Source organism: Nerophis lumbriciformis, linkage group LG01 (assembly GCF_033978685.3).
Source record: "Nerophis lumbriciformis linkage group LG01, RoL_Nlum_v2.1, whole genome shotgun sequence".
In the NCBI taxonomy this organism is placed as follows: Eukaryota; Metazoa; Chordata; class Actinopteri; order Syngnathiformes; family Syngnathidae; genus Nerophis; species Nerophis lumbriciformis.
In genome coordinates, this window is record NC_084548.2 from 58,896,050 (window position 1) to 58,921,247 (window position 25,198).

The window sequence follows — 25,198 nt, forward strand, 5'->3', positions numbered from 1 at the left end:
TATATGTATGTATATATATATATATATGAATATATATGAATATATATTATTTTTTATTTACACCTACATATACAAATATATAAATATATTTATGTATACATATATATATATGTATATATATTATTTTTTATTTACACTTACATATACAAATATATAAATATATTTATGTATATACAGTATATATATAGGATATTTTTATATATATATCTACATATTAAAATATATATATATATATGTATATATATATATATATATATATATATATATATATATATATATATATATATATATACATATGTATATATATTGTATATATATGTATATGTGTTTATACATACATACATATATATATATATATATATATATATATATATTGTATATACATATTGTATTTATATGTATATGTGTGTATATATATATATATATATATATATATATATATATATATATATATATATATATATATATATATATATATATATATATACAGTGTATATATATACATGTGTGCGTGTGTAATCCACTCATGAAAGCGTTAAAAAGTAAGTCCTTCAATTCAACTTCAGATCTATTCGTCGATTATAAGTTTTTACTTTTTTTTATGTTTTTGTGTTACTCCCTTTTTGTCAAAGAAAATGTTTTGGTTTTTTTTATACATCAAACACACAAAAATGTGCAATATATCCCCCAAGCAATGTATTATTTGGTATATTGACTATGATGAAACTTTTTCCAAACAGGTTACAGTTTAGAAAAGCTCCTTTTGGTTGCATGGATATGGCCTAAAAACATACTTTTAAATATGTCTTCATAATAAAAAAAAATATATATATATATATATAAATATGTATTTTTTTTTTTAATTACAAAAATTAAATCCAAATGCTGCTAAGTTTCCTTTAAGCATGAGTCATGTTCTAGTATTGTGAGCAATTGCTGACGCTGTAGCTGCATGTGCATTTAAAAAAAGCTCGAAAAACAAACAGCTCGCAACCGGTACTCGGTTCTCATCGTTCACTTAAAAGAGCCGTTCAAAAGACTCACTTTGTTTGCGAATGTTCGCGTCATTTACCCATTACTACTGGTATCGATTACCAGGTGGCACTAGAGACAGAAGCTGACAGAGAACAATTTGTTATAGTAAAACAGGAGAAATGTATAAGGCGCCTTTTTCTCACAAAAACAGCCTAAAACAAAAGTCATGTCGTAAAGAGCAACATGCTCAGAAAAAAGAATGCAAAGGTGGAGAATTAATCTCACATGTGTCTTCTTTGTTGAGCTGATTACACACGATGTTGACAAAGTGTACCACATTGAGCTGGAAATGTGCTAAACGTACTTTAGCTTGTGTTAGCTTAGCGCTTGTTAGCAGGCTAGTTTGTTGTAGATGTGGCCAATAGTAGAAGGTTGTATACATTTCATAACTATTTCTTTCCCTGTGAAATAATGGACATTGAAATAATTAATATTATATAATAATTAGTTCATAATTAAATGATTTCAAGGTGTTGCAAAGTACAATGATGTCCGAACGATTCATGTTGATGTAAATGGCGGTTCAAACTCCAAAGTATTTTACATTTTCACACTCTGGTTGAATTCCGAACTGTCTTACTTCAAGGGCGTTTGACTTGTAAGTAGGACTGGGAGATAAAACGATATATAAATAAAAGTTGTTGTTTTTTTTCTTAGTGGGAAGAAAGGTGAAGTGTGGAAGCAAGGTTGGTTGCATGAACAAAAGCTCTCGCTCTCTGGTAATTGAGCAACGCAGGAAGTGATCACTGATCAGTGGGAGTGACACGCTAACAGCCAATCAGGTAACAGTAGCAACTGTCACGTTTGGTTGATTCTTTGCATGGAGTGAGAAGAGAAAGTCCAAATGAAGAAATTGTGTGTAAAACCTCCCTGACAATCTCAAGAGCTGCTAGGGGGCATATAGCTCCCTAGTAGGCACGCTCGTCTCTCATGCCGGCGAGCCAGGTTCGAATCTCAGGCGGAACAGAAAGCAGGGACCGAACCAGGCGGGTCACAGTGGTGCCGTGACCCGGATGAGAGTGAGGTTTAGCCAGTGTCTGGGACCACTCTCTCGCTCCCTGACAACCTCGAGAGCAGTGCTGGCTACCGGGTTGATGGCCCGGATTTTTAGCTCGGTAGTCAGCACGCTCACTTTTGATGGGGAAAAGGCAGGGACGGAACCAGGCGGGTCACAGTGGTGCCGTGACCCGGATGAGAGTGAGGGTGAATGGGGTAAGCGTAATGGAGGCCAGCCAGTGTCTGGGACACTCCCCGGCTCCCTGACAACCTCAAGAGCAGTGCTCGCTACCGGGTTGATTGCCCTTGCTTTTAGCTAAATAGTCGGCATGCTCACCTTTCATGCAGAAAAGGCAGGGACCGAACCAGGAGGGTCACAGTGGTGCCGTGACCCGGATGAGAGTGAGGGTGAATGGGGTAAGCGTAATGGAGGCCAGCCAGTGTCTGGGACACTCCCCGGCTCCCTGACAACCTCAAGAGCAGTGCTCGCTACCGGGTTGATTGCCCTTGCTTTTAGCTAAATAGTCGGCATGCTCACCTTTCATGCAGAAAAGGCAGGGACCGAACCAGGAGGGTCACAGTGGTGCCGTGACCCGGATGAGAGTGAGGTTTAGTGGGGTGAGCGGAACAGAGACCAGCCAGTGTCTGGCTGTACCTCCAGCCCTCAGAGCAGACTCACCGTCAGACGTGCTGGACTGTAGTCTCTGGCAGAGGCCCTCTGTGTCTCCGAAGCTGTCCTGGATTTTCTGCAGGGCATCGTTCCCCCTGAGCTCCATCAGCTCCCTCAGTTCCGTCAGCGTGACCCCAAAGTCTCCCGCGCCGTGGCCGCCCTCCTCCTTTCCTCCCCCGCGAGTCCCTTTGGGGTAAAACTCCACGGTGCTGTTGCCCATGTCGCCCATGGTCGCCGTTGTTGACATGACCCGAGGCGGATCCGTGTTGCGTTCCTCCTTCCTTGTCCGTCCTCAGCTCAGTGTGTGTCTGCTGACAGCTTGTTCATGTGCTCCACAGCCCGCCTCACCCCTTCCTTGACTCCTTATTGCTTGAACTCCTCCTCGGTCTCGCCGTCTGCTGCTCCTTCACTTCTCCATCACTGGAGGAGGAGGAGGAGGGGGATGAAGAACAGCGAGCAGGAGCACTTCAGGAGCCCCGGGATCGCAGCTTTCTTCACTGTGGTCTCGCCTGTCGCCCCTCCCTCCAGGTTCACAGCCAGTCCATGGACGCGGGCGCGGGGTCAAGGGGAGATCGGCGGATGGAGAGAGGGGCCAAAAGTTAGCCGATTCTTCAGACAGGACGTGGATCCAAGGTGGCTAGCACTGCTGCTCGGGGACCTGGGAGAGAAGAAGGGAGCGGACATTACAGGAGAAACTCACAAAATATGTAATTATAGCCCAGATGTGTTCAAATGCTGCAGCAAAATATGAACGCATAATAACATTAGTATTATTACTTTTGACCACTTGGGGGCAGTGCAAACTATTACAAATCAAGACTTACTGTGTTCAGATATTATTCACATACACACTGAATGCATTATAATGAATTTATGGGAACAAATTTAAATCACAATGCTTCAGTGTTTATTATAAAATTGACTGTACTATATATAAATGGCTAGGAGACGTATTGAAGAATTGTATTAATTCATATAATAACGTGTGGGTGCAATATGAAGAGGGGCGTCTTGGTCAGTTTCACTTCCTATATGAAATAAATGGTAAATGGGTTATACTTGTATAGCGCTTTTCTACCTTCAAGGTACTCAAAGCGCTTTGACACTATTTCCACATTCACCCATTCACACACTGATGGTGGGAGCTGCCATGCAATGGCCTAACCACGACCCATCAGGAGCAAGGGTGAAGTGTCTTGCTCAAGGACACAACGGACGTGACAAGGTTGGTAGAAGGTGGGGATTGACCCAGGAACCCTCAGGTTGCTGGCACAGCCACTCTCCCAATGCGCCACGCCGTCCCCATACTCCATCGTACATAGTGGTATTATTCAGTAGTGTGGAATGTCAAAATAGGCAAGTGAAATGAGTAGGTATGAAAACGTTAACCTATTTAATTTTAACTGTCTGCTGTCTTTAAGTTAAAGTGGAGTGGTCATTTTTTGGGGGGGCGGGCAAAACCTGGTGGTCACAATCATTTATAGAGTTTAGCGATGCAGACACATTTGTTACTTGATACCTTCTTATTCTGCCATAGAGTGTAAGTAACATGCAACTATAATTACTTGATACTTGTTTATAATAATAATAATAATAATGGATTTCATTTACAATGCATCTGGAAAGTATTCACAGCGCTTCCCTTTTCACACATTATGTTATGTTACAGTCTTATTCCAATTTAATTTTTGTTCTCAAAATTTTATACATAATACTCCACAATGAAACGTGAAAAGTATTTTTGTGTGTGTAATTTTTTTTCTAATTTATTAGAACTAAAAAATGAAATGTAAATAAGTATTTATAGCCTTTGCTCAGTACTTTGTTGATGCAATTACAGCCTCAAGTCTTTTTGATGCTACACCTATCTTTGGGCACTTTCTCTCATTCCTCTTTGCAGCACCTCTCAAGCTCCATCAGGTTGGATTAGAACATTAAATTGCTGCATTCCTCTTAGTCTCGTCGGGGAGGTGACCAAAAACCTGATGGTCACTCTGTCAGAGCTACAGCATTTCTCTGTAGATAGAGGAGAACCTTCCAGAAAAACAATCCACCAATCAGGTCTGTATGGTAGAACTAAATTCTCTGGTCTGAGGAGACAAAGATTGAAGTGTTTGGCGTGAATGCCAGCCGTCATGTTTGGAGGAAACCAGGCACCGCTCATCACCATCTCTACAGTGAAGTATGGTGGTGGCAGCATCATGCTGTGGGGATGGTTTTCAGCACCAGGAACTGGGAGACCAGTCAGGAAAGAGGGAAAGATGATTCTACAGAGATATCCTGGAGGAAAACCAACGCTTCCCATCCAACCTGATAGAGCTGGATGAGGTGCTGCTAAAAGGAATGGTTGAAAGTGTCCAAAGATAGGTGCGCCAAGCTTGGGGCATCGTATTCAAAAAGACTTGAAGCTGTAATTTCTGCCAAAGGTGCATCAACAATGTATTGAGCAAAGGCTGTGAATACTTATGTACATGTGATTTGTACATGTGAGACATGTGTTTTTTTATTTATTTATACATTTGCTAAGTTAAAAAAAAAAAGATTCACTTTGTCATTATGGAATATTGTGTGTATAATTTTGAGGACGAAAAATAATTTATTGCATTTTGGAATAAGGCTGTAAGATAAGAAAATGTGGAAAAAGTGAAGCGCTTTGGATACTTTCCGGGTGCACTGTATATAGCGATTTTTATAGACACTCAAAGGCTTTAAGTGAGAACTGAGAACATTCATTAATCACGGTGGTAAGCTACATTTGTAGCCATAACTTCCCAGGGTTAGACTGACTGAAAAGTAGCTGCCAATTTGTGCCGAGGGCCTCTCCGACCAGACCCAAACACTAATTCACATTCCTACACCAGTGTGTCTGTGGAGTTTCTCACCCCAGGTTTTAATGGCCGTGACTAGGACAGCGGAGGCTCGATTTGAACCAGGAACCCTCAAGTTGCTGGACGGCCACCCACCATTCTGAGTCACACCACCCCAACACGTTTACACTGCAAAATTGTTCAATGATTTTTACGTATGTCTAGCTCAGGGGTGTCCAAATTATGGTCTGTGGTTCAACCGCGGCACCGTGTATCCAAATTAATCTTCGATACCAGGCAGTATTTGAATGCTGCATACAGTATTTGCTGCCATCTTGCGGACAACGTGAGTAAATCAGATCAAGGACCCTTGAAAGTACTTTGGGACAATAGCACAGCATTTACCTATATGACACAATCCAAACAACCTTCCCCAGTCATGGTCCCCAAAAAAAAAATGCAGCTAACATAAAGGACAACACAAATAGTCACACATAATAACAACCTGCTCACTGAACTTTGTGGATGTCATGAAAATGTATTTTCATAATTTGTCCAAACAGCATAAAACAAACTCAAAATTACACCGATTTACATCCATAGGAGTGCATGATGGGAAAATTGTAAAACACTCTCTCCCCACTTATCCATGTTTGGCGCATTTTAATTGCTTGAAATTCCTAATTGATTACAAAACATTTAAGAAGGTTCTCACAGAAGTAAACAAGGTAGGAGTCAAACTTTTACATACCCTTATATACCCTTACATACCTCATATTAATTATGAATGATATCAATATCAATTATGTATTAATTATATATTATTATTGATATAATTAATAATTATAATATTAAGTACCGTATTTTTTGGAGTATAAGTCGCTACGGAGTATAAGTCGCACCGGCCGAAAATGCATAATATAGAAGGAAAAAAACATGTATAAGTCGCACTGGAGTATAAGTCGCATTTTTTGGGGAAATTTATTTGATAAAAGCCAGCACCAAGAATAGACAATTTAAAATAAATAAAGAACAGTGAACAACAGGCTGAATAAGTGTACGTTATATGACGCATAAATAACCAACTGAGAACGTGCCTGGTATGTTAACGTAACATATTATGGTAAGAGTCATTCAAATAACTATAACATATAGAACATGCTATACGTTTACCAAACAATCTGTCACTCCTAATCGCTAAATCCCATGAAATCGTATACGTTTAGTCTCTTACGTGAATGAGCTAAATAATATTATTTGATATTTTACGGTAATGTGTTAATAATTTCACACATAAGTCGCTCCTGAGTATAAGTCGCACCCCCGGCCAAACTATGAAAAAAACTGCGACTTATAGTCCGAAAATTACGGTCATCATTAATATGTTATTAGTTAATATGTTATAATTAGTTATTAAATAATTAAAATATATATTGTTAATTAATATATTAATAATAAAATGGATATTATTAATTATTATATTATTAATAATAATAATATACATCCGTCATATAAATATAATATGTACACACACTCATACACACACACATATATATATATATATATATATATATATATATATATATATATATATATATATATATATATATATATATATATATATATATATATATATATATATATATATATATATATATATATATATATATGTATACTGTGTATATATATATATATATGTATATATATATATATATATGTATGTATACTGTGTATATATATATATATATATATATACAGAGGTGGGTAGTAACGCGCTACATTTACTCCGTTACATCTACTTGAGTAACTTTTGGGATAAATTGTACTTCTAAGAGTAGTTTTAATGCAACATACTTTTACTTTTACTTGAGTATATTTATAGAGAAGAAAACTACATTCAGCTCGCTACTCGCTACTAATTTTTATCGATCTGTTAATGCACGCTTTGTTTGTTTTGGTCTGTCAGACAGACCTTCATAGTGCCTGCGTTTCAACAAATACAGTCACTGGTGACGTTCACTCCGTTCCACCAATCAGATGCAGTCACTGGTGACGTTGGAACAATCAAACAGAGCCAGGCGGTCACATGACCTGACTTAAACAAGTTGAAAAACTTATTGGAGTGTTACCATTTAGTGGTCAATTGTACGGAATATATACTGTACTGTGCAATCTACTAATAAAAGTTTCAATCAATCAATCAAAAGTGTGAAGGAAAAAAGACCCTTTTTTATTTCAACCGTACATCCCGTCAAAAGCCTAAAGACTGACTGCACAGTTCCTGTCTTCACAATAAAAGTGCCGCTCCATCGCGCCTGCGCTTTCAAAACAAGAGTCTCCGAAAGCCAGCGCAAACAAGCTAGCAAGCTACGGAGTTTGCCGCCAATGTATTTCTTGTAAAGTGTATAAAAACGAATATGGAAGCTGGACAAATAAGATGCCGACAACCAACCACTTTCATGTGGTATTAGACAGAAAGGAGGAACTTTTTTTCTCCTCCATTTGAAAACGTGGACGCTATCAGCACTACTGTCTGATTACAATCAATGCAAGTCATCAGAATCAGGTAATACACCAACTTATATTCTTGTCTTCATGAAAGAAATGAATCTATATGTGTTAAACATGCATGTATATTCATTAAAACACCTTTAACATGTAAACAAAAACGGCAAAATAAATACATATAAATTATATACTGTATATATATATATGTGTATATATACAGTATATATATATATATATCTATATATATATATATATAGATATATATATATATATATATGTGTGTGTATGTATATATATGTATATATATATATATATATATGTGTGTGTATATATATATATATATATATATATATATATATATATATATAGATATATATATGATATGTGTGTGTATGTTACTCATCAGTTACTCAGTACTTGAGTAGTTTTTTCACAACATACTTTTTACTTTTACTCAAGTAAATATTTGGGTGACTACTCCTTACTTTTACTTGAGTAATAAATCTCTAAAGTAACAGTACTCTTACTTGAGTACAATTTCTGGCTACTCTACCCACCTCTGTGTATATATATATATATATATATATATATATATATATATATATATATATATATATATATATATATATATATATATATACATATATGCACACTCAAAACATTTGGACTTCCCTGGTCTAGCTTGTGTGCTACAGTGTGCTTTGCTGCTGTGTAGCTGCTAGCTCCTAGAAGCCTATATAGCCTAGCATGTTTACATTTTGTAATAATGTAATATAATAAATTGTGTGCTTATTGGAGGACATTTAGATGTTAACTTGCTGTCCAGCTTTGCACAAACCGATATCATACCGATATCATTTGTTACCTGTTTTCCTTTTTCTTTTTTGCTGATAGCGGACCAATATTCGATAATCCGTAATGTTGACCATCGACACCAGTGACCACATAAAAGGTGCTTATTTCTCTGGTCTATCCAACATGTGCACACAAAAGAGGACCAGAAGATGACTTGGTAATATAAGTGTCATAGATGCAGCCACTGATCAGATAAACAGATCAACTTGTATTATTCCCGTGGGTGCCTCAACAAAGTCTGGTACATTTATGCAACAGCACCACGCGTCGCTATAATCACAGTCCATCCCTCATATTGTCTGCTGGCTCTCGTTATCGAGCCGAGCTCGCATGCGTGTCGTTTTAGCGCTCCCCGCTGCACCTGGCGACATCTAAAAAGTGCAGCAAATAAAGCTGCACACTCCGCATACATGAAGTACTGCACGGACCAGCCATTAGAGGTACTGAAAATACAGTACACGTAATACATGACCCAAATATTCCATCCTGCACGTTCAAAGGGAGCTGGAGCCCTGCTGACTTAGGGCCAGAGGCGGGGTGCACCCTGGTCTAGTCCCAGGACAAGCATTCACACCTGCGGTATGTGCCCCGAAGAGTCCCCAATTAGCCCCTCATGCAAGTTTTTCTTTTTGAACGCACAAAGTTCACCCACGCAGATGCCAACAGTACATTGAAAGATTGAAGATCACCTTTTCAGTTTCCTTTGCGTCTCCAAGTACCACCATAATGAACATCATTGTAGCGTAGTAGGCCTAAGCATTCATTAAAAACAAGGCAGATGTTTTATTTAATGAGTAAAGTAAATATTTATGATCTACTTCCATTTTTTTGTCATTAGTTGATAATATATTTTGGATAGTATTTCATGTTTTTAATACCGTGACTTCCGCTACTTTCTTCCTACGCTTTTAACTAGGGATGTCCGATAAATGCTTTAAAATGTAATATCGGAAATTATCGGTAGTGGTTTCAAAATTATCGGTATCGGTTTCAAAAAGTAAGATGTATGACTTTTTAAAACGCCGCTGTGTACATGAACGTAGGGAGAAGTACAGAGCGCCAATCAATCAATCAATCAATGTTTATTTATATAGCCCTAAATCACAAGAGTCTCAAAGGGCTGCACAAGCCACAACAACATCCTCGGTACAGAGCCCACACAATAAACCTCGAAGGCACTGCCTTTGCATGCCGGCCCAGTCACATAATATCTACGGCTTTTGACACACTCAAAAGTGAATGCCATGGATACTTGATCAACAGCCATACAAGTCACACTGAGGGTGGCCGTATAAACAACTTTAACACTGTTACAAATATGCGCCACACTGTGAACCCACACCAAACAAGAATGACAAACACATTTCGGGAGAACATCCGCACCGTAACAGAACATAGACTTAGACTTAGACGTAGACTTCCTTATTATTGTCATTCAAATTTGAACTTTACAGCACAGATAAGAACGAAATTTCGTTACATAAGCACAACAGAACAAATACCCAGAACCCCTTGCAGGACTAACTCTTCCGGGACACTACAATATACACCCCTGCTACCCCCCACCTCAACCCCGCCCCCCCTAACCCCGCCCACCTCAACCTCCTAATGCTCTCTCAGGGAGAGTGTGTCCCAAATTCCAAGCTGCTGTTTTGAGGCATGTTAAAAAAAAAAAAATGCACTTTGTGACTTAAATAAAAAATATGGCAGTGCCATGTTGGCATTTTTTTCCATAACTTGAGTTGAAGTTGTTCTCTTATTTTGGAAAACCTTGTTACATTGTTTAATGCAGTGTTTTTCAACCTTTTTTTGAGCCAAGGCACATTTATTTCATTGAAAAAATGCGGGGGCACACCACCAGTAAAAATCATTAAAAAATGAAACTCAGCAGCCGATATTGACAATAAATAGTCGTTGTCGCAATTGTTGGATATGACTTTAAACCATAACCAAGCATAACCATAACCAAGCATAACCATAACCAAGCATAACCACCATCACTATAGCTCTTGTCTCAAAGTAGATGTACTGTCACCACCTGTCACATCACGCCGTGACTTATTTGGACTTTTTTGCTGTTTTCCTGTGTGTAGTGTTTTAGTTCTTGTCTTGCACTCCTATTTTGGTGGCTTTTCTCTTTATTTGGTATTTTCCTGTAGCAGTTTCATGTTTTCCTTTGAGCGATATTCCCCGCACCTGCTTTGTTTTAGCAATCAAGAATATTTCAGTTGTTTTTATCCTTCTTCGTGGGGACATTGTTGATTGTCATGTCATGTTCGGATGTACATTGTGAACGCCGTCTTTGCTCCACAGTAAGTCTTTGCTGTCGTCCAGCATTCTGTTTTGGTTTACTTTGTAGCCAGTTCAGTTTTAGTTTCGTTCTGCATAGCCTTCCCTAAGCTTCAATGCCTTTTCTTAGGGACACTCACCTTTTGTTTATTTTTGGTTTAAGCATTAGACACCTTTTTACCTGCACACTGCCTCCCGCTGTTTCCGACATCTACAAAGCAATTAGCTACAGTTGCCACCTACTGATATGGAAGAATATAACGTGGTAAGTCTGCCGATCTCCAGACAGTACAGGCACTCAACATTGGTACATTATTTGCAGATTATAATGACTGGTTTTATAAAAACATTTTTAACCCAAACAGGTGAAATTAGATAATCTCCCACGGCACACCAGACTGTATCTCACGGCACACTAGTGTGGTTGAAAAACACTGGTTTAATGCATCCAGCGGGGCATCACAACAAAATTAGGCATAATAATGTGTTAATTCCACAACTGTATATATCGGTATCGGTTGATATCGGTATCGGTAATTAAGAGTTGGACAATATCGGAATATCGGATATTGGCAAAAAAAGCCATTATCGGACATCTCTACTTTTAACCCTGCGGCTTATAAAACGGAGCAGCTAATTTATGGAATTTTCTTCGCTGGCGGCAATAATAAAAAAAAGTAAACAAAAAAAAGTTAAAACACTAATAATGTGTGTTATTGTTTGTGCTATGGCGCCATCTTTTGGACGAGTTCGCTCCTTCCATTCACCAATTGTGCTTCCAACCGGAAGTGCAGTGTCATTCAGTCTGCTAGCCGTCTATAGCGTTTCTACTCATATGGATTCGTCATTCTTAACTCCGAGCAACGTTTGTAAGTTTTACAACATAACTAAAACATCCATCCATCCATTTTCTACCGCTTATTCCCTTTGGGGTCGCGGGGGGCGCTGGAGCCTATCTCAGCTACAATCGGGCGGAAGGCGGGGTACACCCTGGACAAGTCGCCACCTCACCGCAGGGCCAACACAGATAGACAGACAACATTCACACTCACATTCACACACTAGGGCCAATTTAGTGTTACCAATCAACTTATCCCCAGGTGCATGTCTTTGGAGGTGGGAGGAAGCCGGAGTACCCGGAGGGAACCCACGCAGTCACGGGGAGAACATGCAAACTCCACACAGAAAGATCCCGAGCCCGGGATTGAACCCAAGACTACTCAGGACCTTCGTATTGTGAGGCAGATGCACTAACCCCTCTGCCACCGTATAACTAAAACAATTCTTACTTAATTAACCGTCCCATGTGTGATGTCTGCAGGAGTGTTTTCATGCATTTTTGTTTGTGCTATCGCAATGTAATCAAGCTAGCGTCGTTAGCATTAGCTAATATGCTAACACGTTTACGAGTGTCAGTGTTATTAACTTACAAGGGCATTCTTTTTGTATTGTTTCAGTTTCACCAATTCCTCAGTAAATTCACCAAAACGTCACCCTGCAGTTATTGAGTCTGTTTAGCTGATTGGAGAGCTAGATGCGTCTCTGTATGCTACTTCGGCGGCGTCCGCTTCTGAAGCCTCGCAAAGAGTGCGGCGTTCCGACGCGAGCCCTTCTCGCTGAACCCGCGCTGCATCTTTTCCTGACTGCGGAACTCACGTTCGTGTTTCAAAGCGTCTCTGGAGAGGATTTCATTCGCATAAATCAACAGCGTTCTGCGTCGCTTCCTGAGAGCCGCTTCGTCCTACATGAGCAATTAGTGCGGAGGCCGGGAGTGCAGCATCACACACACACGCACACACACACACACACACACACACACACACACACACACACACACACACACACACACACACACACACACACACACACACACACGCACACTATTCTGATGAGGCTATTTGACATCAGGAGGAGCATGAGAGAAAAATGGAAGCTGATAATGAATGTTGCCTCGGTCTTGCTTCTCCTGATAGTCCTTTAAGACCGAGTCACCGGCTCTCTTCCTGTCCTGCGGTAGCTGCTCCTGCGCACGCATCAATAATCAATAATCCATAAGGCTTACTCATGCCCTCATTTGCATCCCCGCTTTGCGCCGCCTCTTGCTGATCATTTATTTACTCTTCCTTCGCAGCCGTCTCTCCTGTTCTGTCGCGTTTTATAAAGCTCACACTGTCCAAAAACAAATTCGCACAATTTACGGTAAAATACTGGCGGCTGTGGTTGCCAGCAATCTATAGTAAAGCAATACAGTCGCTATGTAGTGTATAGGACATTACGGTGTGATGATGTTGAAATTGTTTATTTTACAGTTGATAACTGCTTATGTCCCGTGGGCCGTCATGAGTTTAATAAGGATTTTTACCGACACCGACGACATTAATATTCTGACAAATTTGGTGCTGCCATTTTGTCGCCATCTCGTGGACGACGTGAGCAATTCAGCTTAATGACCTTCAATTATTCGATGACAGTAACTTATATGGCCCAATGCAAACAACCTTCCCTAGTCATGGTGCAAAAAAAATTTAAAAAAATGCCACCAACAGGAAAAGTCAACACACATGGTCACACGTAACACAACCTGTTCACTGAACTTTGTGGATATTATAAAAAAAAATGTCCATGCGCCATAAAAAATTCTAAATGACACCCATTTTAAATCCATGACAATGCGTGACAGAAAAAATACAAAAACACTCTCTCCACACTTATCCATGTTTGGCACATTTTATCTGCTTGATATTTCTGATTGATTACAAAACTTTAAGATGGTCTTCACAGAAGTAAACAAGGTAGAAGTCGAATTTTTACATACACTTAATATCCAATTATATTAATTACTAAGTATATATCCATTATATTAATATATATATATATATATATATATATATATATATATATATATATATATATATATATATATATATATATATATATTAGAGATGCGCGGTTTGCGGACACAACCGCGGAGTCCGCGGATTATCCGCAGATCGGGCGGATGAAATTAAAAAAAAAAAGATTTTATCCGCTCGCGGGTCGGGTCGGGCGGATTAATTAGATTTTTTTTTTGTTTGTTTTTTTTTTGTTTGTTTTTTTGCGGGTGGCAGTTAAACCAATTGGGAAATATATATACATAGTTAAATGTTGTTACCCACATACGAAAAACGAGCAGGCACCTGCAGCATATGCCACAACAGAAGAAAAAAAAAGAAAAGAGATGGACACTTTTACGGAGCGGAGAAGGGACGCCTCGCCGGGGTCCGGGACCGAGGCCCCTTCCCCCGAGAGGGCCCCACCGGGAGCCGTAGCTGAGGCGATCCGCGAGAAGGGCCCGACGCACGTCCAGGGTCACTACCGCGCCCACCGCACCGACACCCCGCCTCGTCCGCTTTCGCCGCGGCCGGCGTCACGCGCAGCAGGTAAGCAGCTTACCTGCCCGCCACCCCCGTGGCCGGGGGCTCATAACAGGGGTCACTCCGCGCGCTCCGCCCGCGCAGCTTACCTGCTTGCCACCCCTGTTGCCGGGGGCGCGTAACAGGGGTCACTCCGCGCACAGTGCGCTCACGAAAGGGGTGGGGCTCACCCTGGTTGATATAGAGAGCAGGACGGTGGCCATGGAATTTCATTTAAGGTTTGTGATAAACCATCAAACTCATTCGTTAAAAGGACTCTATAGTAATATAAAGCGAAATTTTCTGGACATTATCATGCAAGAAAAGTTTATTTTTGGGATCGCGATCACCGCGTAATGATTTTTAAAGGTTGCATTACATTATTAACTGTCCCATGTGATCAGCCAGTGCGATTGGAAGTCCATGCTCAATTATTGCCTCCGTAAATAAAACTTCGGCATTTATCACATCCAAAGAATCTGTTTGGGCGACGAAAAACGTTGAAAGTTTTCCACTTGTATCGCTAGCAACGGCATTACTTGTGTTTTTTTGTCCCAACGTGGTCTTTTACATCGCTAATTCCTCCGTGTCCGATCGAAAAATTTTGTCTGCACAAGGTGCAATTCGCGTAGTTTTCACCCTTTTTTTTTTTTTTTAATTAATATTAGATATATAACAACGGGCGGATGGCGGGCGGATGCAGTTTTGATCAAACGTTACATCGGGTGGATGGCGGATGGATGACGACTTTCTGACGCGGTTGCGGATGAGATAAATTGCCTATCCGCGCATCTCTAATATATATATATATATATATATATATACCGGTATATATATATATATATATATGCAGCCCCCAAGTCAAAAAGTTAGTTGGCTTACAATTAGGGATGTCCGATAATGGCTTTTTGCCGATATCCGATATTCCGATATGGTCCCACTCTTTAATTACCGATACCGATATCAACTGATACCGATATCAACCGATACGATATATACAGTCGTGGAATTAACACATTATTATGCCTAATTTGGACAACCAGGTATGGTGAAGATAAGGTCCTTTTTAAAAATAATAATAAAATAAAATAAGATAAATAAATTACAAAAATTTTCTTGAATAAAAAAGAAAGTAAAACAATATAAAAACAGTTACATAGAAACTAGTAATTAATGAAAATGAGTAAAGTTAACTGTTAAAGGTTAGTACTATTAGTGGACCAGCAGCACGCACATTCATGTGTGCTTACGGACTGTATCCTTTGCAGACTGTATTGATCTATATTGATATATAATGTAGGGACCAGAATATTAATAAATATTAATAACAGAAAGAAACAACCCTTTTGTGTGAATGAGTGTGAATGAGTGTAAATGCGGGAGGGAGGTTTTTTGGGTTGGTGCACTAATTGTACGTGTATCTTGTGTTTTTTATGTTGATATAATAAAAAAAACAAAAAAAAACAACAACAAAAAAACGATACCGATAATAAAAAAAACGATACCGATAATTTCCGATATTACATTTTAAAGCATTTATCGGCCGATGCCGATATTATCGGACATCTCTACTTACAATAAATTACTATGAAAAAAGAGATATATTGTTAACCTGTTTACAAAAAAAACAAAACTATAGAATTTACAGTAAAATACTGGCAGCTGTGGTTGCCAAGAAGTCACCATAAAACAACTTAGGGCCAATTTTAGGGTTGCCAATCAGCCTATCCCCAGGTCCATGTTTTTGGAGGTGGGGGTAAACCCCCGGAGAGAACCAACGCAGTCACGAGAACACGCAAACTCCGCAGAGAAAGACTCCTAGCCCGGGAATCAAACCCAGGACCTCCTCACTGTGAGGCACGAGCGCTAACCACTGCACCACTGTATCTAGTAACTGCAAAATGCTGGTGTTTCCGAAACATGTGAGCGGTACTTGAGGATTTCAACTTGAAAGTATTTGTACAACCTTTCACTGGACAAATCACAACATGCTCCTTCAAGTGAGCTCTTAAAAATGAGCCTTAAATGTTGCGTATGTGTTAAATAGCTGCGTGCAAGCAGTTCCTGCACACTTTAACACGCGGCGTGCTTTATTTCCATGCAATTTGCAATGAAGCACATAGACATAAAACCTCAGTGTCTGAAACCACTTGCCACTAAAAGACAACATTTGTTAGCCAAAATGCTTAACACAAACCCCTAAAACAATGAAGGTATGCTGTAAATGTAAATATAGAATTTGCTAAATCTTTCATCCAGACATAATAATGCCGTGCATTTTTGCATGCGTGTGACATTACAGTATTTGAACAATTTTTCATAATTTTGTTACGAAAAGTCAAGCGTTTTCTACGCATTATAACCGTTGTCATTTGACTGCTATTTTAGTTTTTTTGTTTTGTTTTTTTTACCATATAATCTACAGTGGCTTTTACAGCCAAATGCTGTAAATTAAAAACTCATACCACTGTTATTTTTACAGTAACTGACCTGCCAGTTTTGTACAATGAAATCTACAGTCGTGGAAATGGAGAAATGCTACCGCTGTAATTTTTACGGTATTATTTACCATGAAAAGCTAGAGTTGTTTTTACACTGAATTATTGTAAATTGAAAAACTGTACCACTATTACTTTTTTGCCACTAAAATCTGCCAACTGAGCTGCAAGTTAATTTTTAATTGAACGGTAACCTTCTGGCGACTTACATTAGCCGTCATGTTTTTTTTTGTTTTTTTTACCATACACTCTACGATGGTTTTACAGCGAATTGCTTTAAATAGAAAATTCTTACTACTGTTATCTTTACGGTAAAATTCTGGCGACTGAGCTGCAAGTTCTTTTTTTTTTTACCATAAAATCTTCAGTCATTGTTTTTACAGTGTATTACTGTAAATTAAAAAACTGCACCACTGTTATCTTAACAGTAAAAAAATGTTTTACCTTTATTTTAAACAGTGATTACTGTAAATTTAAAAACTGTACCGCTGTCATTTTTCTCCAACAAAATTCTGTCGACTGAGCTGCAAGTATTTTTTTAACCATAAAATCTACAGTGGCTTTTACAACAAATTACTGTAAATTGAAAATTCTTACTACGGTTATTTTTACGGTAAAATTCTGGCGACTGAGCTGCAAGTTCTTTTTTTTACCATAAAATCTTCAGTCGCTTTTTTACAGTGTAATACTGTAAATTAAAATACTGCACCACTGTTATTTTAACAGTAAAAAAAAAAGTTTACCATATTTTTTACAGTGATTACTGTAAATTGAAAAACTGTACCGCTGTTATTTTTTCCCAACAAAATTCTGCCGACTGAGTTGCCATAAAATTTACAGTTGCTTTTACAGCAAATTACTGTAAACTAAAAAAAAATCATACCACTGTTATTTTTACAGTAACATTTTTACTACTGTTTTTTTTCTGTAAAATTCTGACGATTGAGCTGTCTGTTTTGTACTGTAAATATCGTTGTTTTTACAGTGTATTATTGTAAATGGAAAAACTGTATCACTGTTAATATTACAGTAAAATACCGGCGACTTAGCTGCCATGGGGTTTTTTTCCACCATAAATTCTACGATGGTTTTTCCAGCAAATTAAAACTGTTATTTTTGCGGTGACATTCTTACTACTGTTATTTTTACGTTAAAATTCTTACTACTGTTATTTTTACGTACATTTTTTTACTACTGTTATTTTTACGGTAAAATTCTGGCGACTGAGCTGCCATTTTTTTACCAAAAAAATCTACATTTTTACAGTGTATTACTGAAAACGGAAAAAACGGGACTGCTTTTATTTTTACGGTAAAATTATGGTGACTGATCTGCCAGTTTTGTACAGTAAAATGTAGTAATTGTTTTTACAGTGTTTTACTGTAAATTAAAAAAGGTAGTACTCTCATTTTTATGGTACAGTTCTGCGGACGAAGCTGCGAGTTCTTTTTGTCCGTAAAAACTGTATTTACAGTGTATTACCGTATATGGAAAAACGACACTTCTGATATTTTTACGGAAATAAGTCTGCTGACCAAGCTGCCAGTTCTTCTTTAGCGTTAAATCTACATTGATGACGTCACTTCCAGTGTCTCTGTCATCAAACTTGCACACAAACGTCTGCAGACACATCAAAATAAGAGACAAGAGAGACATTGACTGTAAATGTTTTTCAACACGAAAAGCGACACAACAAAAAATGTTGCCAATTTTTCACGCTATAGAATGCAATATGGGTTAGTATATATAATGCATACATACATAATATAAAATAATATGGGTTGGTATTAATAATACATACATACACATAATACAATATGGGTTAGTATATATAATACATACTTACATAATATAATATGGTTTAATATATAATACATACATAATATAATATGGGTTTGTATGTATAATATAATACATACATAATAAAAAATAATATGGACGCCTATTATCTCTTCCGCACAGCAGTGTTGACGCATGAGAGAGGAGAAAGTCCTCATGAGATTTGATTCCAGGCCAGTCGGGCTTTGTATCCTCTGTGACAGTGTGTGTGTGTGTGTGTGTGTGTGTGTGTGTGTGTGTGTAGTAGACGGGTTAATCCAGGCTACACACACACATACCTGAGTGCGTCATGTGACTAAAGCAATGTGCGTGCTGTGGCGTTTCTTGCAGAGGTTTTTTAATTTATGTGCTTCTCTTAAAGTGACCTCTTGGCTTTCACACCTGTCCCAGCTGGTACACACACACACACACACACACACACACACACACACACACACACACACACACACACACACACACACACACACACACACACGCGCGCCAGGTCATCTTTTTAAAGGTTGCGCTAATTCATTTTTGGTGGATATAACGGCATGTTAGTCATGGCTTCTTGGCATCTTTCAAAGCAGAGCTGCACCTGCGCAACTTGTGACAGGTACATGAGGGAGGTCACCTTTGCTGGTTCTCACACACTCACGCACACACACACACACACACACACACACACACACACACACACACACACACACACACACACACACACACACACACACACACACACACACACCTCTGCAAAGTCCATGGAGACATTAGATCAGGGGTTCCAAACTTTTCCCACCAAAGGCCGCATAACGAAAATTCTAAGTATGCTGGGACCATTTTGATATAGATATATATATATATATATATATACAGGGCCGTCCCGTGGCATAGGCCGTATAGGCAAATGCTAAGGGCGCCGTCCATCAGGGGGCGCCACGCCAGTGCCACAAATGTTGGAGAAAAAAAAAAGAAAAAAAAAAGTTGGTACTATTATTTCTAAATACAAAAAATAATCCCACGTTAATTAAAATGCAAAGTAAAGCCTATTTAATAGAAATATTATTTGTTACAACATTACGCACAGTACTCCCACCTTACATTCCTAAGGGACATTTGTATTAGATCTTTTAAGCAGGTGTTTTTTGTTTACATTGTTATTGCCTTCTGGTTAGCTAATGTTTGCCCTGCAGGTAATAGTCACTTTTCCACCCCTTTATATATTAGGTATAGTTGTAAGTAAAAAAAAAAGGTCAAAGACAAAGCTATTCAGTTTCTTGTGAGTATATACACTTCACTGCCGATGTGGGGGGGGGCGCCACCTAAAATCTTGCCTAGGGCGCCAGATTGGTTAGGGCCGTGCCTGTATATATATATATTTATATATATATATATATATATATATATATATATATATATATATATATATATATATATATATATATATATATATATATATACATACATACATATATACACACATACATATACATATATATATATATATATATATATATATACAAACCCCGTTTCCATATGAGTTGGGAAATTGTGTTAGATGTAAATATAAACGGAATACAATGATTTGCAAATCCTTTTCAACCCATATTCAATTGAATGCACTACAAAGACAAGATATTTAACGTTCAAACTCATAAACTTTATTTTTTTTTTGCAAATAATAATTAACTTAGAATTTCATGGCTGCAACACGTGCCAAAGTAGTTGGGAAAGGGCATGTTCACCACTGTGTTACATGGCCTTTCCTTTTAACAACACTCAGTAAACGTTTGGGAACTGAGGAGACACATTTTTTAAGCTTCTCAGGTGGAATTCTTTCCCATTCTTGCTTGATGTACAGCTTAAGTTGTTCAACAGTCCGGGGGTCTCCGTTGTGGTATTTTAGGCTTCATAATGTGCCACCCATTTTCAATGGGAGACAGGTTTGGACTACAGGCAGGCCAGTCTAGTACCCGCACTCTTTTACTATGAAGCTACGTTGATGTAACACGTGGCTTGGCATTGTCTTGCTGAAATAAGCAGGGGCGTCCATGGTAACGTTGCTTGGATGGCAACATATGTTGCTCCAAAACCTGTATGTACCTTTCAGCATTAATGGCGCCTTCACAGATGTGTAAGTTACCCATGTTTTGGGCACTAATACACCCCCATACCATCACAGATGCTGGCTTTTCAACTTTGCGCCTATAACAATCCGGATGGTTCTTTTCCTCTTTGGTCCGGAGGACACGACGTCCACAGTTTCAAAAAACAATTTGAAATGTGGACTCGTCAGACCACAGAACACTTTTCCACTTTGTATCAGTCCATCTTAGATGAGCTCAGGCCCAGCGAAGCCGACGGCGTTTCTGGGTGTTGTTGATAAGCAGTTTTCGCCTTGTATAGGAGAGTTTTAACTTGCACTTACATATGTAGCGACCAACTGTAGTTACTGATAGTGGGTTTCTGAAGTGTTCCTGAGCCCATGTGGTGATATCCTTTACACACTGATGTCGCTTGTTGATGCAGTACAGCCTGAGGGATCGAAGGTCACGGGCTTAGCTGCTTACGTGCAGTGATTTCTCCAGATTCTCTGAACCCTTTAATGATATTACGGACCGTAGATGGTGAAATCCCTAGATTCCTTACAATAGCTGGTTGAGAAATGTTGTTCTTAAACTGTTCAACAATTTGCTCACGCATTTGTTGACAAAGTGGTGACCCTCGCCCCATCCTTGTTTGTGAATGACTGAGCATTTCATGGAATCTACTTTTATACCCAATCATGGCACCCACCTGTTCCCAATTTGCCTGTTCACCTGTGGGATGTTCCAAATAAGTGTTTGATGAGCATTCCTCAACTTTATCAGTATTTATTGCCACCTTTCCCAACTTCTTTGTCACGTGTTGCTGGCATCAAATTCTAAAGTTAATGATTATTTGCAAAAAAAAAAAAAAAAGTTTATCAGTCAAATATGTTGTCTTTGTAGCATATTCAACTGAATATGGGTTGAAAATTATTTGCAAATCATTGTATTCCGTTTATATTTACATCTAACACAATTTCTCAACTCATATGGAAACTGGGTTTGTATATATCCATCCATTTTCTACCGATTGTCCCTTTTGGGGTAGCAGGGGGTGCTGGAGCCTATATCAGCTGCATTCGGGCGTAAGGCGGGGTACACCCTGGACAAGTCGCCACCTCATCGCGGGGCCAATACAGGGTTAGATCAGGCTGATTAGAAAAATAACTAAGAACCAAATATATTGCATAAGAAGGGACTCAGACATTCACATAAACAAATCAAATCAAATCAACTTTATTTATAAAGCACATTTAAAATGTACCACAGGGGTAGCCAAAGTGCTGTACAATGGGCAGGTTAAAAGATAACACAAGAGAAACGAGTAAGCACACCACAACACAAACAGAGCACGATAAAAAATAAAACATAAAAACAGGTTCACAGCAGGTGCATTATGGGACGCCATAGCAAGATGGAGAACACTCAGTGTTAAAAGCCATGGAATAAAAGTATGTTTTTAAGAGCGATTTAAAAACAGGAAGAGAGGAGGCCTATCTAACACTCAAAGGTAAGTCGTTCCAGAGCTTGGGAGCAGCAGCGGCGAAAGCTCTGTCACCTCTAAGCTTCAGCCTTGTAATAATAATTATGTTGTGCTGAAGTAAATAGACTAAATTAATCATGAATATTTTTCTTTGAAAAACTGTCAATAAAGTGCAAATGAAAATACACATAGTCATATTTTTTGCGCTTAAGAAACTTCTGTATGACTTTAGCTCCAGACTTCTTCTGTTTGTTTGAGATTGCCATTACTGCCACAAGTGGTGGAAAAGTGTATTACAACTGAGTACGGCCCACAGCTGGGAAACTGATATTTTGTGGTGGCCCTCTAGGGGGTCGCTTGCGGCCCAACAATGGTTAATAAATACTGTTGTTTTATTACATAATGTCTGTTTGTAGCATTTAAAAACAAATCCAATTTTGGGGGAGTTTTCGTGCATGTTAAGGGCTTCAAAAAGGAGTTCAAACTGGGAGAATGATAATAATAATAATAACAATAATAAACATTGCAAGGTCCCTAAATACCCCCTGCATACTTAGACTTTGTTACTTTTTGCACTTTTTTTCTTACATTAAAAAAAAAAAAAAGTTCCCCCCTTGACAACATGTCGGGGGCCAACAAAAGTCGAGCCAAGGGCCACAAACGCCCCACCCCACCCCGCCACACCCCCATCCCCTTGTGCCCTGGACTGCATCAGACGACACTACGGATCAACTTTAATAACATACTTTTGTGTTTTCATGTCCTGATATTGATAAGACGCCTCTAATGAACCCGAACTGCATTTGACTTTGTGTTGACCGGGCCCACATTTTATAAGTTGGACTTCTTTCTGCTCCTTTCCACTCATGCTAAATGCTGCTTTTATATATATATATATATATATATATATATATATATATATATATATATATATATATATATATATATATATATATATATATATATATATATATATATATATATATATATATATATGTATAAATGAATACAATAATCCAAAAAAAGATCAAAGAAATGCGATTATGCAGCACTGATTGACATGCACGTCGCACCTTAAAGCCACATGCTCGGACATGCGCAGTGGGAGTTATGGGGGACGAGGGGAGGGTGGGGGGGGGGGGGGGGTGTCTTCTGCACTGCCTTGCTCGGGGTCAAGTCAGATAAAAAGACGCACACACATATTCCTTCCACGTGAGCCCCTGCGCACCTCCACCCAATGACACGCACGCACGCGCACACGAATGCTGGCTAATGCGCAGGTGCACTGTGCTCACGTGCGCAACAAAACTACGATTCGAGGCACAAAATGACCTTTCCCGGTCACCTTCAGACGTGCCCGAGCATCATCATCATCATCATCATCATCATCATCATCATCCTGCGGCGGTGCTGCTCCACAAACATCAAAAGGACTGCGTCCTATACTAGGACGCCACCTTCAAATTCAACTATAGCTTCAAGGTGCGCACGCACTGACATCATCACGCCCCCCTCTCACAAGGTTACCGGGCCGGCCAGCCCCGGTGGCACCGACCCGAGATCATTACCGGATGGAACAGACACCCCCGTGGCCGTGGGTGGACGCTGCAGGTGCGACACGCAGTGGAAAACCAGACGACGGAGGACGCGTAATGTCATGTGGCTGATTATTAGGGGCATTACGGTACATGTCCCGCACTGCGATGTATGCACGCAGGGCCGTAGAAAAACCCACTATGGCGCTCGTCCCCAATCACAGCACGAGACACGCACGCATGCACGCCGGGGTAAACAGGAGCCACGCACGCACGCACGCGAGCACGCACGGGACGCGGCGACTCACCGTGCAGGCCGAGCTCAAGGACATCCGCGTCGGTGGGCGGCGGAGCCACAGCCCCCCTCCCTCCCCACTCCCGCGGGTTAATCTTTGCAAGGGGACGGTCCCGGCCCGGATGAGAGGGGAGGGGGCGGGAGGAGAGGGCGGTCGTGGCGGCGGAGGAGGAGGAGGACCGTGCGTGCGTGCGTGCGTGCGCGCGCGGGCTGCTGCAGACTACAGTCCGATGGAGGGGAGGAAGGATGAGAGACGAGCTGATGAATATTCCACGGCCGCGCTGTCACCCGACCGTGGGTCGGTCCGGTTCTGCGGCTGTCGGAGAGAGGGGGAGAGAGAGAGGATGGGCCGGTGGAGGTTTAAACACCTCTCCTGCATGCATGAGGGAGGGGGGAAGGGGGGAAGGGAGGGATGGGGGGTGCAGTCCGTGCCGGTGCTTACCGCCGGTGATGATGAAGAGGAAGATGGCGAAGATGGAGAAGATGATCAAGACGCCGGGCTCCGACGCGGCGAGGTGTCAAAGAAAAGAAGCGGAGCAAAGAAAGGCCGCGCTGACAGGAGATGCTCCTGCGACATCTCTGGAGGAGGAGCCCGCGCGCGCACGGGAGCGTGCTCGCAGCATTCAGGCAGCAGCAGCAGGAGGAGGAGGAGGAGGAGGAGGTGGAGGAGGGGGAGGAGGGAGGGTGCAAACGTCACCCCCGCCCTCCCTCTCCGCCTCCTCTGCGTGGTGACGACAGCGGACACACCGCAGCAGCACAGTGAAGGGTATTGCCGGTTAGAGCCATCTTTTTTTGGTTTGTTTGTTTTGTTTTGTTTGTTTGAAATCAGCACCGCGACAAAAAGCTCGCATCGTGTCTTCAAGTCCTCGCATGTTCTTCACATGTCTGTGGGAGAAAAAGTGCGCACATCTCAGATTATATTGATGTGTG

At 40.0% G+C, this 25,198-nt stretch overlaps 1 protein-coding gene across 5 annotated transcripts in view; it reads right to left on the reverse strand.

The window, feature by feature from the left end:
* Positions 1–24,884, reverse strand: part of atp2b3b (ATPase plasma membrane Ca2+ transporting 3b) — a 166,824-nt gene extending 141,940 nt beyond the window's left edge. For 2 of the 5 annotated variants that reach the window (XM_061988235.2, XM_061988252.2), the window contains exons 1-2: positions 24,711–24,883; positions 2,711–3,359 (exon numbers count right to left, since the gene is read on the reverse strand). In XM_061988235.2, the coding sequence (XP_061844219.1) occupies positions 2,711–2,948 (238 nt within the window). In that variant the 5' untranslated portion in view covers positions 2,949–3,359; positions 24,711–24,883. Of the gene's footprint in view, positions 1–2,710; positions 3,360–24,281; positions 24,560–24,710 lie in introns of those variants that run through there. The other 3 variants (XM_061988268.2, XM_061988243.2, XM_061988261.2) reach the window with 3 other exon arrangements.
* Between the last annotated feature and the right edge of the window lie 314 nt (positions 24,885–25,198).